This window comes from Indicator indicator, unplaced genomic scaffold (genome assembly GCF_027791375.1).
Source record: "Indicator indicator isolate 239-I01 unplaced genomic scaffold, UM_Iind_1.1 iindUn_scaffold_96, whole genome shotgun sequence".
NCBI lineage: Eukaryota > Metazoa > Chordata > Aves > Piciformes > Indicatoridae > Indicator > Indicator indicator.
The window spans coordinates 57,684-73,357 of NW_026539213.1; the positions used below are offsets into that span (position 1 = coordinate 57,684).

Here is a 15,674-nt window from a genome sequence, read left to right on the forward strand (position 1 = left end):
ACCCAGGGTTGTCCCCAGGAACACAAGCGGTAGTCCTGCATGTCAGGGTCTCACACACTTGTTCCCTCATTCCAAGAATCCTTTTTCCCTCCCAGGAAAGTCCCTGGAGCATGAAATGTGTGGTGCTACTGGTGGGAGCCAGAACGCTGCTCAGCTTTGTTCTCAGTTGTTACCTAGGCCTGCAGGGCTCCTGCTGAATAGAGCTTTACTGAGCTCCTACTCTACGTTCTTGTTACCCACACGTGCTCACTGTGTGCACTACTACTGGAGGAAACCTCTTGTAGGCAACCTGAGTTTAGAGTCATACAATTGTCAGGGTTGGAAGGGACCTCATGGATCATCCAGTCCCAACCCCCCTGCCATGGGCAGGGACACCTCACACTCCAGCAGGTTGCTCACAGCCACCTCCAGCCTGGCTGCAAACACCTCCAGGGATGAGGCTTCCACCACCTCCCTGGGCAACCTCTGCCAGGCTCTCACCACCCTCTTGGGGAACAACTTCTTCCTCACATCCAATCTCCATCTCCCCACTTCTACTTTTGCTCCATCCCCCCCCACTCCTATCCCTCCCTCACACCCTCTAAAGTCCCTCCCCAGCTTTCTTGGAGCCCCCTGCAGATGCTGCAAGGCCACCAGAAGGTCTCCTGGGAGCCTTCTCCTCTCCAGCCTGCACAACCCCAACTCTCTCAGTCTGTCTTCACAGGAGAGTTTGTATGTCAGGGCTTGGTGACCCCCAGCCTCCTTAGTCTTTTCACCATATTTGTTCTCCCAATGCAAGCAGTGGGCTGCACAGCTACTGCTGCCCTTGTGGTGGCCTCCAGGAGTTTAGAAGGTGTCCCCTGAGGTGATTTGTCTTTCATTCCTTGTGGATGCATTATTTACTCCCAGGAGTGACATATGTCAGAGACAACCAGGAAGCAGCTGTTGGAATTGAGCTGGAGGCATGAATTCTTCCCCACCTCCATGGATTTAATCTGCCTGGTTCCACCTCCCTGCTACAGTTACAAAACATTGGGCTAGGGGGAAGCCATCCCCACCTACAGAGCTTTGCCAGGAATGAGCAGGAATCTAGAATCTGAGCCTGGATTTGCATTCTTGAAGTCTTGTACCTTGAGTTTGAAATGTCTTTGAAACTCCACTGATTTGTGTCCTGCCGAGGTATGGATTTTATGCATTTGGGTGCTGGTAGGTACCAGCTGAAGAGTGTGGTTCACAGCAAGGACAGCTTTGGGCCGTATGTATTGCACCTGGGACATATGGTTGACCCATCTGGTGGCTCTCATTGTTCTGAAAGAGGAGTTATTTTTCACCCAGCTTTCCATGTGCTTAGGTTGAACCATCCCAATGTAGTAAGAGCCTGTGAAGTGCCTGAGGAGATGAACTTCCTGGTTAACGACGTTCCCCTGCTGGCAATGGAGTATTGTTCAGGGGGGGACCTCCGCAAGGTAAGGTCTGCTTTGCCTTTGCAACATGGAGCAAAAGAAATGGTGCTGGGCCTGCTGTTGCTGTGGCTGCTGGGCTGCCAAACCCAGGGTTAGTTCTTCTTAGATGCAGGAAGGTGAATGTGAGGTGGTGTTACAGGTGAAGACTAATATGCTTAGTTGTAAAGAGAGTTTTCTAGAGGATTAAGTCCTGGGGACGGACAGCCTGAGGGGCTCTGGTTTAAGGGTGACCCTTGTAGAATAGGCTCAGTGGTTGGAGTTGGTGATCCTGAGGGGCTTTCCACCCTGAATGATTCTGTGAGATAAACTCATCTTGCATTATTCTGTGTCCTGCCCCTCAGGCAGAGCCCCAAGCACCACATCCAAACCAACTCTAAACACATCCAGGGTTGGTGACTCCACCACCTCCCCGGGCAGCCTGTGCCAATCTCTGACCACTCTTTCCATGAAAAAACCTTTGCCTAATGTCCAGTCTGAGCCTGCCCTGCTGCAGCCTGAGGCCATTCCCTCTTGGGCAGTCCCTGGGAGAAGAGACCAGCAGCAACCTCTGCACAACCTCCTCTCAGGGAGCTGCAGAGAGCAGGAGCTCTGCCCTCAGCCTCCTCTTCTCCACACTAACCCTCCCCAGCTCCTTCAGTCTCTCCTCATCACATTTCCTCTGCAGGCCCTTCCCAGCTTCCTTGCCCTCCTCTGCCCTGGCTCCAGCACCTCCACATCTCTCTGTGGGCTCTGAGGAGCCCCAAGCTGGGCACAGCACTCGAGCTGTGGCCTCAGCAGTGCCCAGCACAGGGGGACAGTCACCTCCCTGCTCCTGCTGCCCACAGCATTGCTGATGCCAGCCAGGATGCCAGTGGCTTTCTTGGCCACCTGGGCACACTGCTGGCTCCTGTTGCTCAGCACCCCCAGGTCCCTTTCTGCCAGCAGCTTCCCAGCCACACTGCCCCAAGCCTGTAGCCTTACTTGGTGGTGTTGTGACCCCAAGTGCAGCACCTGGCACTTGGCCAAGATGATAGCTGGGTTTGCCAGTCCTGGTGCAGATGTCCTGAGGGGACTGGAACATATCAGCAGGATGAGACCAGCACCAACCTCTCCCCAGTGTCCTTTCAGGTAGTTGCAGACAGTGCTGAGGTCTCCCCTCAGCCTTCTCTTTTCCAAACTAAACAGCCCCAGCTCCTTCAGTCATTCCTCATCAGATTTACTCTCTGTTACCAAATATCACATCATAGAGTTTTATTTTTTCAATTCAAATAACACAAAACTGTGTGTCACAGCCCTGAAGCCTCACTGGGCACAGTACCCATGGCCTACAAATAACTGTTTCTTACTTTATTAATTTGAAGATAAAAACTGCCTGAGTATGTAGAAAATGTAAAAGAAAACATTCAATGTGTGCATTAAACAAGGCATTGAATACTTACAGCATTCCCACCCAAATCATGGAAACAGCTATTGGATTGGGAGAAGACAGAAGAGCAGAGAGTGAGAGGGATTGGGAACTGTTACACAACAGAGTGCAGAGAGTGGTGGTCAGTGGTGCCAAGGCCACCTGGAGAGCTGGGACCAGTGGAGTGCCCCAGGGATCAGTGCTGGGTCTGGTCCTGTTCAACATCTTCAGCAATGACACTGACGAAGGGACAGACAGACAGACAGACAGACAGATGGGGTCTGCTCTGCAGGTTTGCTGATGGTACCAAACTGGGAGGCTTGGCTGAGACACCTGAAGGCTGTGAGGCCATTCAGAGACTTGGGCAGGCTGAGAGCTGGGCAGAGAGGAACCTCCTGAGGGTCAGCAAGGATGAGAGCAGAGTCCTGCAGCTGGGCAGGAAGAATAAACTGCAGCAGGACAGGTTGGGAGGGGATCTGCTGGAGAGCAGCCCCAGGCAGAAGGAGCTGGCAGTGCTGGGGGGCAGCAAGTTCTGCCTGGCACAGCAATGTGCCCTGGGGGCCAAGAAGGCCAAGGGGGTCCTGGGCTGCATGCAGCAGAGTGTGGCCAGCAGAGCCAGGGAGGTTCTCCTCCCCCTCTGCTCTCCTCTGCCCTGCTGAGGCCACAGCTGGAATATTGCATCCAGTTGTGGGCTCCCCAGGTCAGGAGGGACAGGGATCTGCTGCAGAGAGGCCAAGGGAGGGCTGCAAGGCTGCTGAAGGGCCTGGAGCAGTGCCTGGGGAGGAGAGGCTGAGAGCCCTGGGGCTGTTCAGTCTGCAGAGCAGAAGGCTGAGAGGGATCTGCTCAATGTCTGTCAAGAGCTGAGGGCTGGGGGGCAGGAAGGAAGGCACAGGGACAGCCTCTGCTCACTTGTGCCCTGGCATAGGCCAAGGGGCAAGGGATGGAAACTGCAGCCCAGGAGGTTGCAGCTCACCAGGAGGAGGAACTTCTTGAGTGGGAGGGTGCCAGAGCCCTGGAGCAGGCTGCCCAGAGAGGTTGTGGAGTCTCCTTGTGTGGAGCCTTTGCAGCCCTGTCTGGATGTGTTCCTGTGTGCCCTGTGCTGGATTCTCTGCTCCTGCTCTGGCAGGGGCTTGGACTGGAAGCTCTCCAGAGCTCCCTTCCAACCCCTCACATCCTGTGAGCCTGTGGACTCTTCTGTTTTGCAGCACAAGCTTGTTTTTCTCTCTGGGCTGCCTCTACTTGGCTTCTTGCCTCTCTGTTCTGCCTGTCACCTTGCATGCTGCCTGACTGTCTTCTGTTTGGGTTTGCAAAGGTACAGCAGGAGAGATACCTGAGACTGGCTGTAATACAGCCCTCTGGGCCTTGTGCCCGAGGGAGAGAGCTGAACTATTGTTCCAGGGGGTATTGTGGTGTTGTTGAATATATTTTTCTATATTTGTCTATATGTTTATTGCCTTTTATACTTTCATGTTTACTCTGCTTTTGTAAGTATAGTTTCATTTTACTTCCAAGATTTGGACTAAGTGTGGTAAATTTACTCCTTACACTTCCAATCATTGTTGGGTGGTGCAGTTGTAACCCACAACAAGTTAGGGGGGGTAAAAAAAACCCCAAAACAACAAACCCACGTGTGGGAAGTGAGTTTTGTGTGTGTTGAAACCAGAGGCCAGCAATCCAAGGGCAGATAACTCTGTTACCCTTTAATGGAACTGCTGTAGCATTTATTCCACTTGCCACAGCCTGGCTGCTGACACACACAGAGCTTTGCTGTGTCTCTCCAGCTCTTTGGAGTTGGATCTGGTTCTGATTTATGTGCAGCCAGTGTTGAATTGCTCTCAGCCCAAGGAGGGTTTGTTTTGGTACTGGACTGAGGCCTCCAGGGCTTCAGAGGCTTTTTTTCCTGCTGCAAGTGGAGCTCCCCTTCTGTAAAGCAGCAACACCCAAGAGGGAAGGAACCTGTCAGTAGTTCCCCAGGCAGTGGCTGCGTGGCCCAGGGGAGTTTGTGCTTCTTTTCCATTGCATCTGGATTTGGGGAGCAACCATTTGTATCTGGGTGAAGCAGCAAGTCCCTGTTGCTGAGGAATGGCCTCACCTAAGTGAGGTGGAAGCTCACTCTTTCATTCCTTTGTTTTGGGGATTTGGGAATCATAGAATTGTTAGGGTTGGAAGGGTTCAGGCTTCAAATACTGGAAGGCCACAAGAAGGTCTCCTTGGAGCCCTCCAGAGGGACCTGGTCAGGCTGCAGAGCTGAGCCCAAGCCAACCTCAGGAGGTTCAACAAGACCAAGGACAAGGTCCTGCAGCTGGGGCAGGGCAATCCCAGGCACTGAGAGAGGCTGGGCAGGGACTGGCTGGAGAGCAGCCCTGAAGGAAAGGCCTTGGGGGTGCTGGGGGAGGAGAAGCTCAGCAGGAGCCAGCAGTGAGCACTTGCAGCCCAGAGAGCCAAGCAGAGCCTGGGCTGCAGCAGGAGAAGTGTGGCCAGCAGGGCCAGGGAGGGGATTCTCCCCCTCTGCTCCACTCTGCTGAGAGCCCACCTGGAGCTCTGGGTCCAGGTCTGGAGCCCCTAGGCCAGGAAGGCTGTGGAGGGGCTGGAAGGGGTCCAGAGAAGGGCCAGGAGGAGGAGCAGAGGGCTGGAGCTGCTCTGCTCTGCAGACAGCCTGAGAGAGTTGGGGTTGTGCAGGCTGGAGAGGAGAAGGCTCCCAGGAGACCTTCTGGTGGCCTTGCAGCATCTGCAGGGGGCTCCAAGAAAGCTGGGGAGGGACTTTGGAGGGTGTGAGGGAGGGAGAGGAGTGGGGGGGCTGGAGCAAAAGTAGAAGTGGGGAGCTGGAGATTGGCTGTGAGGAAGAAGTTGTTGGCCAGGAGGGTGGTGAGAGCCTGGCAGAGGTTGCCCAGGGAGGTGGTGGAAGCCTCATCCCTGGAGGTGTTTGCAGCCAGGCTGGAGGTGGCTGTGAGCAACCTGCTGGAGTGTGAGGTGTCCCTGCCCATGGCAGGGGGTTGGGACTGGCTGAGCCTTGAGCTCCCTTCCAGCCCTGACAGTTCTCTGATTCTCTCCTCCAGCCTTCAATCATGTGTAAAGCCTTCAGTGCAGTGAAGAATGAGATGCTGTGCTGACTGACCCCAGGTGTATGCAGGAAATCAGAGATGGTTAAGACAGTAATTAGGAGGGGGTTTCCTGTGGTGCACCCACCAGCCCTTTTGCTAGAGGAAAACAGTTCAGGCAAAGGAGAAAAGAGATGAAGAATCACTTTATAGTGGAGGCAGGATTGCGAGTTCAGTTCCCTGTGGTGGACACTCCAGTGATCCACAGGCCAATAATCCTCTTGTACTCAGGATTAACTAGGTGGGTCAGCTAGAAGCCAGCATGCTCAAGCGTTGAGCAGCTTCTTGCTGTGGGGAGGGCAGTCAGGAAGGAGACAAGTCCCAGGGCACAGCTTGCCAGTGGGAGTGGGGACTGGCTACAGGAGACTGCGGGGGTAGCTGCATAGTGCTTGGCAGCCTCTTGCAGTGGAGGCTGAGAGCTGGGTGGCTTTTCTCTGGCCCTGGGTATCACTTGGGGTACAGCAGGCTGAGGAAAACAGGCTCTGGTAGAGTCTGAAGCATCCTTTGCTTTGGGCCAGCTGGGCTGTTTGGGGAGCTGTAAATGACTGCAGTGATCTCTTCTGTGGTCTCAACTGAAACCTGTGGGTCCCCCTTCTCAGCTGTTTGTGGGTGACCCACGTTTGAGTGCCAGGGGCTTAGATGCACATCCTTTCCTCCTTGCTCTTTGTCACTCACGTTCTTTTGTTATTCCAAGCAGCAGTTCTGCCTCAAAGCATATAGGGTATTCCCAAATCCCATCGAGCCAAACTTCTGCAGGTGGAGAACAAGAGCACTGTGGAGCCTCAGGATCCCCATTGCCTGCAACCATTTGGGCCTGCTTGCATCTCTTGCTTGTTGATGGCTCTCTTGCTTTGGTGCTAACTTTCTAGCAGTCCTTATCTTCTTTTCAACCCCATCACTGTGCAGTGAAGCTCTGTTTTTGTTGGAGTTATTTTCCTCACGTGCTTCTAACTCACAAAACCAACTACCTCATCCAGCTAGAGCTGTTTTGACCTCTGCTGTTCCTGTCTTTCAGCAGAGGATGGGGAGTGTTGTTCTTGGCCTGTTTAGCATTGCAGCCTGGGTCTAAACATCTTTTTCTTTGTTGTAGTTGCTAAACAAACCAGAAAACTGCTGTGGACTGAAGGAAAGCCAAATACTTTATCTGCTTAGTGACATTGGTAAGCAGTCCAACACCTTCCTTGTGGTTTGGGGGTTTTTTGCTGGCTGCTTTTTATTCTATTTCATGGCATTTTGCCCCCCTTTTTTTTTTTTCCTTTCCATCTGACCCTGAAAGAGGGCACTAAGGAGAACAGTGTGTTAAAAGAAAGCAGGTGTCTATTCCAGAGGAAGCACTTGTTATCCTTGCTGATCCCACAGCCAAGATGTGTCTGTGGAATGGGGCTGGAAATCTGTGTTAGTGGTCAGCTGGAGGTTAATTGTGACCCTAACACTTTGCTTGTGGTCATGGTTTTCCATTCAAGCCCCATTTCCGTCCATGGCTCTGGAGGGACACTTTCCCCTTGATCAGGTTGCTCACAGCCACCTCCAGCCTGGCTGCAAACACCTCCAGGGATGAGGCTTCCACCACCTCCCTGGGCAACCTCTGCCAGGCTCTCACCACCCTCCTGGCCAACAACTTCTTCCTCACATCCAATCTCAGTCTCCCCACTTCTACTTTTGCTCCATCCCCCCCACTCCTATCCCTCCCTCACACCCTCCAAAGTCCCTCCCCAGCTTTCTTGGAGCCCCCTGCAGATGCTGCAAGGCCACCAGAAGGTCTCCTGGGAGCCTTCTCCTCTCCAGCCTGCACAACCCCAACTCTCTCAGGCTGTCTGCAGAGCAGAGCAGCTCCAGCCCTCTGCTCCTCCTCGGGGCCTTTCTCTCTGTCCTTGCTGGATGATCTTTTATTTAGCAGTCAGTGTTGTTCCCTGTGTGGACTAGTAGTGACTTTTTCCTTTCCACAGGCAGGATTTGCCTCGTTTCTGTCTTGTTAGGGGCTCCACAGGCCCCTCAAGGCAGTTGAAGTGGGGGCAGTTGTGAGAAGGCACAGTCCAGCTCTTTGCCTGTTCCCTAGGGGTGTGCTCCCATTCCTTCCTCTCTTGCAGCCACTCCCATGCCTGGGTGAGGAGCAGGTTCTGGAAACCAGCCTGGCTAGAACCTGATTCCTTTATTTTCTTTTTTTTCTTAGTAGTTTCCTGCTCTCTTAATCCCAGGATAATAAAACTCAGGATGTGGTGCTATAAAGGGCTGTGCCACCATGGAAGTTGCATCTGGGAAGGGGTAGTTTGGGAACCTGTGTTCTTTGTGGCCACAGCCCCCACATAGATTGGCTTAAAGTGACAGGAGTGAGGCTGCTGTGAGCTCTCCTTTCCCTTCCCAGCAGAGGGGAAGCCTTGAGCCTCTTAAGTTCAGCATTGGTGGTACCACCTTGGCCAGCTGCTTCTTGCAGTGTTAGCCAGAGGCTAACATTTTTAGCTCCAGCTGCACTTCTGCTTCATAGCAGTTGGGGGGTCCCTTCCCTGTTTGGGTAGTTGGTGTTGTGGTGCTTCAGCAGTGGTGGAAGTTTGCTAGAAGCTCTTCTAGCCACTGTTTGGCAGTAGTTTGATGTCAAATTAATTTCATCAACATCTTGCATAATGTGCTCACATATATCCTAGAGTCAGAGTGGTCTGGCTTGGAAGGGAGCTCCAAAGCTCATCCAGCCCAACCCCTTGCACTCAGCAGGGACATCCTCCACTAGATCAGGTTGCCCACAGCCCTCTCCAGCCTCCCCTTGAAGATCTCCAGCCATGGAGCCTCAACCACCTCCCTGGCAACCTGTTCCACTACCCTCATGGTAAAGAACTTCCTCCTATCCTCCAACCTAAACCTACTCTTAAAACATTCCCCAAACAGCTCAGAAAAGTTATTCCCAGACTGTTTCAAACCCAAACAGGACAAAAGGAATTTGAATGCCACCAATCTTCCATTTCCTATGCAAAGGATACTTCCCTTTCATGGTGATTTAGGTGACTCTCCTGCCACTCTGAAGTTGTTTCTTTTCCATTCAATCAAACTCTTCTCTTTCAGGGTCTGGTATCCAGTATCTGCATGAAAACAGGATCATACACAGAGATTTAAAACCTGAAAACATTGTTCTTCAGGATGAAGGTGGGAAGGTAAGACAGGGGGCCTCTGTCAGTGGTGTTCCTACTGCTGAACCAAGTTTTCAGCACCCTTTGTCTTACCTGAGAGAAAGCAGTTTTGTGGCATCAAACTGGGCCCAAAACCTTAGCTGGGGATTTACTAGAAGCTTACATCTTTTTGAAGCCACAGATCCTGCTTTTTGCTGCTGCTTGAATCCTTGACATTAAAAACAAGCTGCTTTTTTTGCTTCCATTCAAGAAATCTGCCTGCAGCAGAGTGTGAACGATGTGAGGTTGTAGCAATGTCCTGGTGGTGGTTTGGAGAGCTGCATGATAACATCAGGCTAGTTGAGAGAGTCAGCCTCACAGGCTGCTCAGGGAAATAGCTTTGCATTCCCAGATTCAAAGCTGGCTACTCTGTTGGGCCAAGCTGTAGCTGGGCAAGCTGCTGTCAAGCCTCTGAGACAGGTGGACAGGGTCAGCTCATGTGGTGAGCCCTTCATGTGGTGGTCAGAGCTTCACCAGAGACCTTCTCTAGAGTTTCCATGCTGCCTTTCAGCTTCTCCAGTGCATGCTGAGGATGTGTTGTGTGCATATTCTTTTGGCTTGCCTGGGGGGTGGGTTGGTTGGTTGCTTTGTTTGTTTTCCCTCTGGATTTGCTCTTCTGTTCAAACTATCCACAGATCGTTCACAAGATCATAGACCTGGGCTATGCAAAGGATCTTGATCAAGGCAGTTTATGCACTTCATTTGTTGGAACATTACAGTATTTGGTAAGAGTTCTGGTTTTTTACTTTCCTCTCGTACAAGGGATTTGGTGTTGCCACACTTCAGAGTCTCACAGCAGTGTGTGTCAGAAGGAACAGGCTCTTTGTCCAGCCTCCTGCTCGCAGCAGAACTCTCACCAGCACTAGCACTTGGCTGGGCCAAGTGCTGAAACCTTGAGAAATGGAGATTCTGCACCTTCCTGGGGGCCTGTCCCAAAGGTGTCCTCTCTCCAGGGCAAGAAGTGTTTCCTCATGTCCATGGACCTCCCAGGTGGTGATCTGGGTACCTGGCCCTGCACTATGTCACCTGTTGCTTGTAAGGTTACTTTGGCCCTATCCATGCCCTCCATCCCCTCCTGTGCCATGGCTGGGGGCTGCTCTCAGCCTCTCCACAGCTAGACCAGACAAGCCCAGTTTGCTCCCATCTGCCTGTGGGTTGGGTGCTCCAGGCCTGAGGGGGGCTCTAGCGGGGTCCCCATGCCAGGCTGGAACTGGGGGCTATGCCTAGAGGCAGCTGTGTCTCTGCAGAAATGCAAGGCAACAGATCACCTGAAATAACCACTTTGAAAGTGTCTTTTGCTGATCCTTTTTAGGCTCCAGAGCTCTTTGAGAACAAATCCTACTCTGTGACTGTTGATTATTGGAGCTTTGGGACGATGGTGTTTGAGTGCATTGCAGGATTTAGACCTTTCCTACACAATCTGCAGCCCTTTACCTGGTAAGAAATTTCCTGCAGGCAAGAAGAGTGGCAGCTGCTGTGTTGTGAGGTGACAGCATGAGGCAGAGTGATACTTTTTGTTCTTGGAGTACTGGGGCTGTGCAGGAGTCACTGGTAATTCAGGAGTGACACTTTGGCTATTCATTCATGGTGTGTGGTAGCCTCTGGTCAGAAGGATTCTTCCCCAGGTAGAATTTGAATTAAAAAAAAAATAGAAACCAACCTCTGTATTGGTGTCAGGAAAGTGTAACAGGGAGGAGAGTGATGCAGTCCTTTAGAACAGACTCACAGAGCTGTCAGGGCTGGAAGGGACCCCAAGGCTCAGCCAGTCCCAACCCCCTGCCATGGGCAGGGACACCTCACACTCCAGCAGGTTGCTCACAGCCACCTCCAGCCTGGCTGCAAACACCTCCAGGGATGAGGCTTCCACCACCTCCCTGGGCAACCTCTGCCAGGCTCTCACCACCCTCCTGGCCAACAACTTCTTCCTCACAGCCAATCTCCAGCTCCCCACTTCTACTTTTGCTCCAGCCCCCCCACTCCTCTCCCTCCCTCACACCCTCCAAAGTCCCTCCCCAGCTTTCTTGGAGCCCCCTGCAGATGCTGCAAGGCCACCAGAAGGTCTCCTGGGAGCCTTCTCCTCTCCAGCCTGCACAACCCCAACTCTCTCAGGCTGTCTGCAGAGCAGAGCAGCTCCAGCCCTCTGCTCCTCCTCCTGGCCCTTCTCTGGACCCCTTCCAGCACCTAGTGTGTGAGATGAAGTTTTTTTGGCAGTGACACCCAGCTTTTCTGTGTGACAGAGCTTTATTTTTGTGTGTGTAGCAAACAGTTATGTGTTGGTAAGTAAATACAGAGAAGTGATGACAGACAGACTTCAACCTGCATAGGGAATCATAGAGGTGTTTAGGTTGGAGGTTTGTGGTTTGTGGGCTACAAAAAAGGGCAGGACTGTGCTGGGTTGTGTTTCTTCTTCTCACAATTTGATGCCAGGAATAATTTAAGCTTGGGTTGTAAAAGATTCTGCAACAGGAAAAAAATCTAAACCAAAACAAAGCTTGTTTGTGGGTTTTTTTTTGTCAGCAGTGAAATAATGGAAGAGAAGGTGAATTTGAGGGTTTGTGCAAGTGTTAGCTTAAAAGAAATTGGTTTAAAATTAAGGTTTAAAAATTCTAACCTGTTTGGGTTAAAAAAAAATAGTTTAAAATTGTAACCAATGTTTTGCTCTTCTATCTGCTATACTCTTGGGGGTTTATTATTTGAATAGTTCTGGATTTGCTGTGGTTTTTCCAGTATGGGAAACTTAGTTCCCTAATGGAAGTAGTAGCATGGATGAAATTATCAGCAGGATGGAGTTGGGGGGCAGGCAGGGAAGGATGTGGCTCAGGCTGTTCTTGGGAGTTGCTCAGGGTCTGGCTGTTAAGGGAAGCTGCCCCAAGGGAGCTGAGCAGTTTACAAGTGCATGAGAGCCCCTGACTCAAAAATCTAGGGGACCTGATTTGTTATCTATCCATTTGTGACCTTATTCATGAAAGAGAGGAAGAGAACAGTGTGAGCCACACCCATGGAGCTGCAGTTCCAGCTGGGGCTGTGTGGACAGGGAGCAGACTGGACAGGGAGCAGTCTGGCAGCTCCAGTTGGGGCTGACTGGACAGGGAGCAGTCTGGCAGCTCCAGTTGGGGCTGACTGGACAGGGAGCAGTCTGGCAGCTCCAGTTGGGGCTGACTGGACAGGGAGCAGTCTGGCAGCTCCAGTTGGGGCTGACTGGACAGGGAGCAGTCTGGCAGCTCCAGTTGGGGCTGACTGGACAGGGAGCAGTCTGGCAGCTCCAGTTGGGGCTGACTGGACAGGGAGCAGTCTGGCAGCTCCATCAGCAAGAAGTGTGCTGCACCTCACTGCTGGGTGTCCACTTGCTTGTGGAAATCCTGCTTCTGCTCCAGGAGAGCTGAGCTCCAGGTAAGCTTCAGAGCAGTGCTAAGTGAGCCATGGTGAGGCAGTGGAGGCAGTGTTGCTGCTGATGCTTTCTCTGGGGCTGGCTCCAGTAGCAGGCTGTGTTTCTAACACTTGCTGTTAGAGGCTTCACACAGATTAAAGGAAGGGCAAGGATTTGGCCAGGAGACTCTGGCAGCTTCTCTCTGCCTTGCTGGTGGGGTGCAGGCTGCTGGTGGGGTGCAGGCTTTCTCTGTGGTCAGGGAATTTTGTTGCTTTGTTAACCCTTTGGTTTGGCACTGCCCAGACCTCCTTGGCAGGCAGGTGTAAAAATGGTTCCAGAGTTGATTCCCAGGGCTCCTCTCTTCCTCTTCCCAGGTGTGCTGGGTGGGTTGTTGGGAAATGTCTTTGCCTTGAAGCTGAAGAGTTTGGCCTTCTGTGGTGCTTTTTGCTGCTGCTGTGTTCAGTTGTCCCTGTGCAGAAGGAGTGCTGTTGGTATAGCCACAAAGGATCTTCTTTTCCAGGCATGAGAAAATCAAGAAGAAGGATGCAAAGCACATCTTTGCCTCTGAGGAGATGAACGGGGAGGTTCGCTTCAGCACCCACCTGCCACAGCCTCACAGCCTCTGTGGGTGAGTGTGTCCTGGAGGCAGCTGCAGGCCAGCTGCTTCCTCACTTCTCACAGAATGCTCTGAGCTCCACAGCTCATCCAGTCCAAACTCCTCTGCAGTCAGCAGGATGTACCCCACTAGATCAGGTTGCCCTTCAGCTTCACCTTGAATATATTGAATAGAGTGGCTGAGAGCAGCCAGGCAGAGAGGGACCTGGGGGTGCTGGTGGGCAGCAGCTGACCAGGAGCCAGCAGTGTGCCCAGGTGGCCAAGAAGGCCAATGGCATCCTGGCCTGCATCAGGAAGAGTGTGGCCAGCAGGAGCAGGGAACTCATCCTGCCCTGTGCTCAGCACTGCTCAGGCCACCCCTGGAGTGCTGTGTCCAGTTCTGGGCTGCTCAGGTTGAGAAAGATGTTGAGATGCTGGAAGGTGTCCAGAGAAGGGCAACAAGGCTGGGGAGGGGTCTGGGGCACAAGGCTGGGGAGGGGTCTGGGCACAAGGCTGGGGAGGGGGCTGGGGCACAGCCCTGTGAGGAGAGGCTGAGGGAGCTGGGGGTGTTCAGCCTGCAGAAGAGGAGGCTCAGGGCAGACCTCATTGCTCTCTACAACTACCTGCAGGGAGGTTGTAGCCAGGTGGGGGTTGGGCTCTGCTCCCAGGCACCCAGGGACAGAAGGAGAGGACACAGCCTCAAGCTGCTCCAGGGGAAGGTTTAGGCTGGAGTTGAGGAGAAAGTTCTTCACAGAAAATTGTTCTCTGCTCCTGCTGGGACCAGTGAAGACTTGCTGGTGGGGGATGCTTACTCGGTGCTTTCCTCCCCTTCCAGCCTTTGCCTGCTCTCAGGGTGGGCAGCTGCACTGAAATCACTGCTCTCCACATGCTGGTTTCATCTGGTCTCTAACCACAGAGCTGTGGTGAGACCCTAGCTTCCTCCATGGCCCGGGTGTTGCAGATGATGACTGCCCCTTCTCTTTCTGACAGTGCTCCTCTTTCAGTTTAATTGTAGAGCCAATGGAGAATTGGTTGCAGCTGATGCTGAATTGGGATCCACAGCAGAGGGGTGGAGGTTTAGATCCTGAGACTGGTCGTCCAAAGTGTTTCCTCCTTATGGATCACATCCTGAATTTGAAGGTGAGTCAGGGTTGGTTCTGGGTGTCAAGGCCTGTTGCAAGCATCTCATGGGACAGAAAGTGTGGTCAGTGGAGGAAAGCTACAATCCTGGCATCACCCAGCTGCTAGGTCAGGAGCACTATTTTTTGTTGTTCAGGAAGTGAGTGTAGATCACAGAATGAACCAGGTTGGAAAAGACCTTGGAGATCATCAAGTCTAATCTATGCCCCAGCACCATCTAATCAACTAACTAATACCAAGTGCCTCACTCAGGCTCTTTTTAAACACTTCCAGGAACGGTGACTCCATCACCTCCCCAGGCAGCACATCCCAAGGGCCAGTATCTCTGGGAAGAACTTCTTCCTCACATCCAGCCCAAACCTCTCCTGAAGCAGCTTGAGGCTGTGTCCTCTCCTTCTGTCCCTGGTGCCTGGGAGCAGAGCCCAACCCCCACCTGGCTACAACCTCCCTGCAGGTAGTTGTAGAGAGCAATGAGGTCTGCCCTGAGCCTCCTCTTCTGCAGGCTGAACAACCTGCCCAGTGCATATCTGAAGGCAAAATACCACCAGCAATCTATATCTCTAGCTTTACACTTGGAGAAGTAGAATGACCCTTTATGACTGTCTGTCATCTCCTAAAGCACTTGCCAAGGTCACAGAATAGTTTGGTATTTGCCAATAGCTCCTTTCCTGGACTCCAGTACATGGTTTTACCACAGGGAAGTCACATTTGACCAACCTGACAGCCTTTGATGAGGACATAAGCAGGTGGAGGGATGATGGCAGAGCAGTGGATGTGGTTTAGCTTGAGCTCAGGGAAGCAGCTGACACCCACAGCATCCTCCCAGCTGCACTGGGGCAGTGTGGGCAGGGAGGTGGATGGGAACTGCCTGAAGGACAGGAGGCAGAGAGCTGTGGGCAGTGGGACAGAGTCTAGTTGGAGACCTGTGTGCAGTGGAGTCCCTCAGGGGTCAGCCCTGGCACCAGAGCTGTTCAATCTCTTCAGCAATGACCTGGCTGAGGGCACAGAGGGCACTGCCAGCAGGTTTGCTGATGGCACCAAGCTGGGAGCAGTGGGCAGAGCCCTCAGGCTGTGCTGCCATTCAGGCAGAGCTGGGCAGGCTGAGAGCTGGGCAGGGAGCAATGGAATGAAAGCCACCAAGGGCAAGGGCAGAGTCTGGCAGCTGGCAAAGAACAAGGCCAGGGAGCAGGAGAGGTTGGGGAGTGAGCTGCTGGAGAGCAGGGAAGGGGAAAGGGCCCTGGGGGTGCTGGGGGATGGGAGGTTGCCCAGGAGCCAGCAATGTGCTCTGGTGGCCAAGAAGGCCAAGGGCAGCCTGGGCTGCATCAGAAGGGCTGTGGGGAGGAGGGCAGAGAGGTTCTGCTGCCCCTCTGCTCTGCCTGCTGAGGCCACAGCTGGAATCTTGTGTCCAGTTCTGGGCCCCTCAGCTCAGGAAGGACCTCAGGGAAGTGCTTGAGAGAGTCCATCCCAGAGCCCCAGAGCTGCTGCAGGCAGTGG

At 52.9% G+C, this 15,674-nt stretch overlaps 1 protein-coding gene across 1 annotated transcript in view; it reads left to right on the forward strand.

The window, feature by feature from the left end:
• The window catches only part of CHUK (component of inhibitor of nuclear factor kappa B kinase complex), a 56,328-nt gene that overhangs the window by 876 nt on the left and 39,778 nt on the right, over positions 1-15,674 (forward strand). The window contains exons 3-9 of the mRNA XM_054398730.1: positions 1,331-1,445; positions 7,015-7,084; positions 8,976-9,064; positions 9,715-9,804; positions 10,392-10,516; positions 12,967-13,074; positions 14,045-14,180. Coding sequence (XP_054254705.1) covers positions 1,331-1,445; positions 7,015-7,084; positions 8,976-9,064; positions 9,715-9,804; positions 10,392-10,516; positions 12,967-13,074; positions 14,045-14,180 — 733 coding nt within the window. The remainder of the gene's footprint in view (positions 1-1,330; positions 1,446-7,014; positions 7,085-8,975; positions 9,065-9,714; positions 9,805-10,391; positions 10,517-12,966; positions 13,075-14,044; positions 14,181-15,674) is intronic.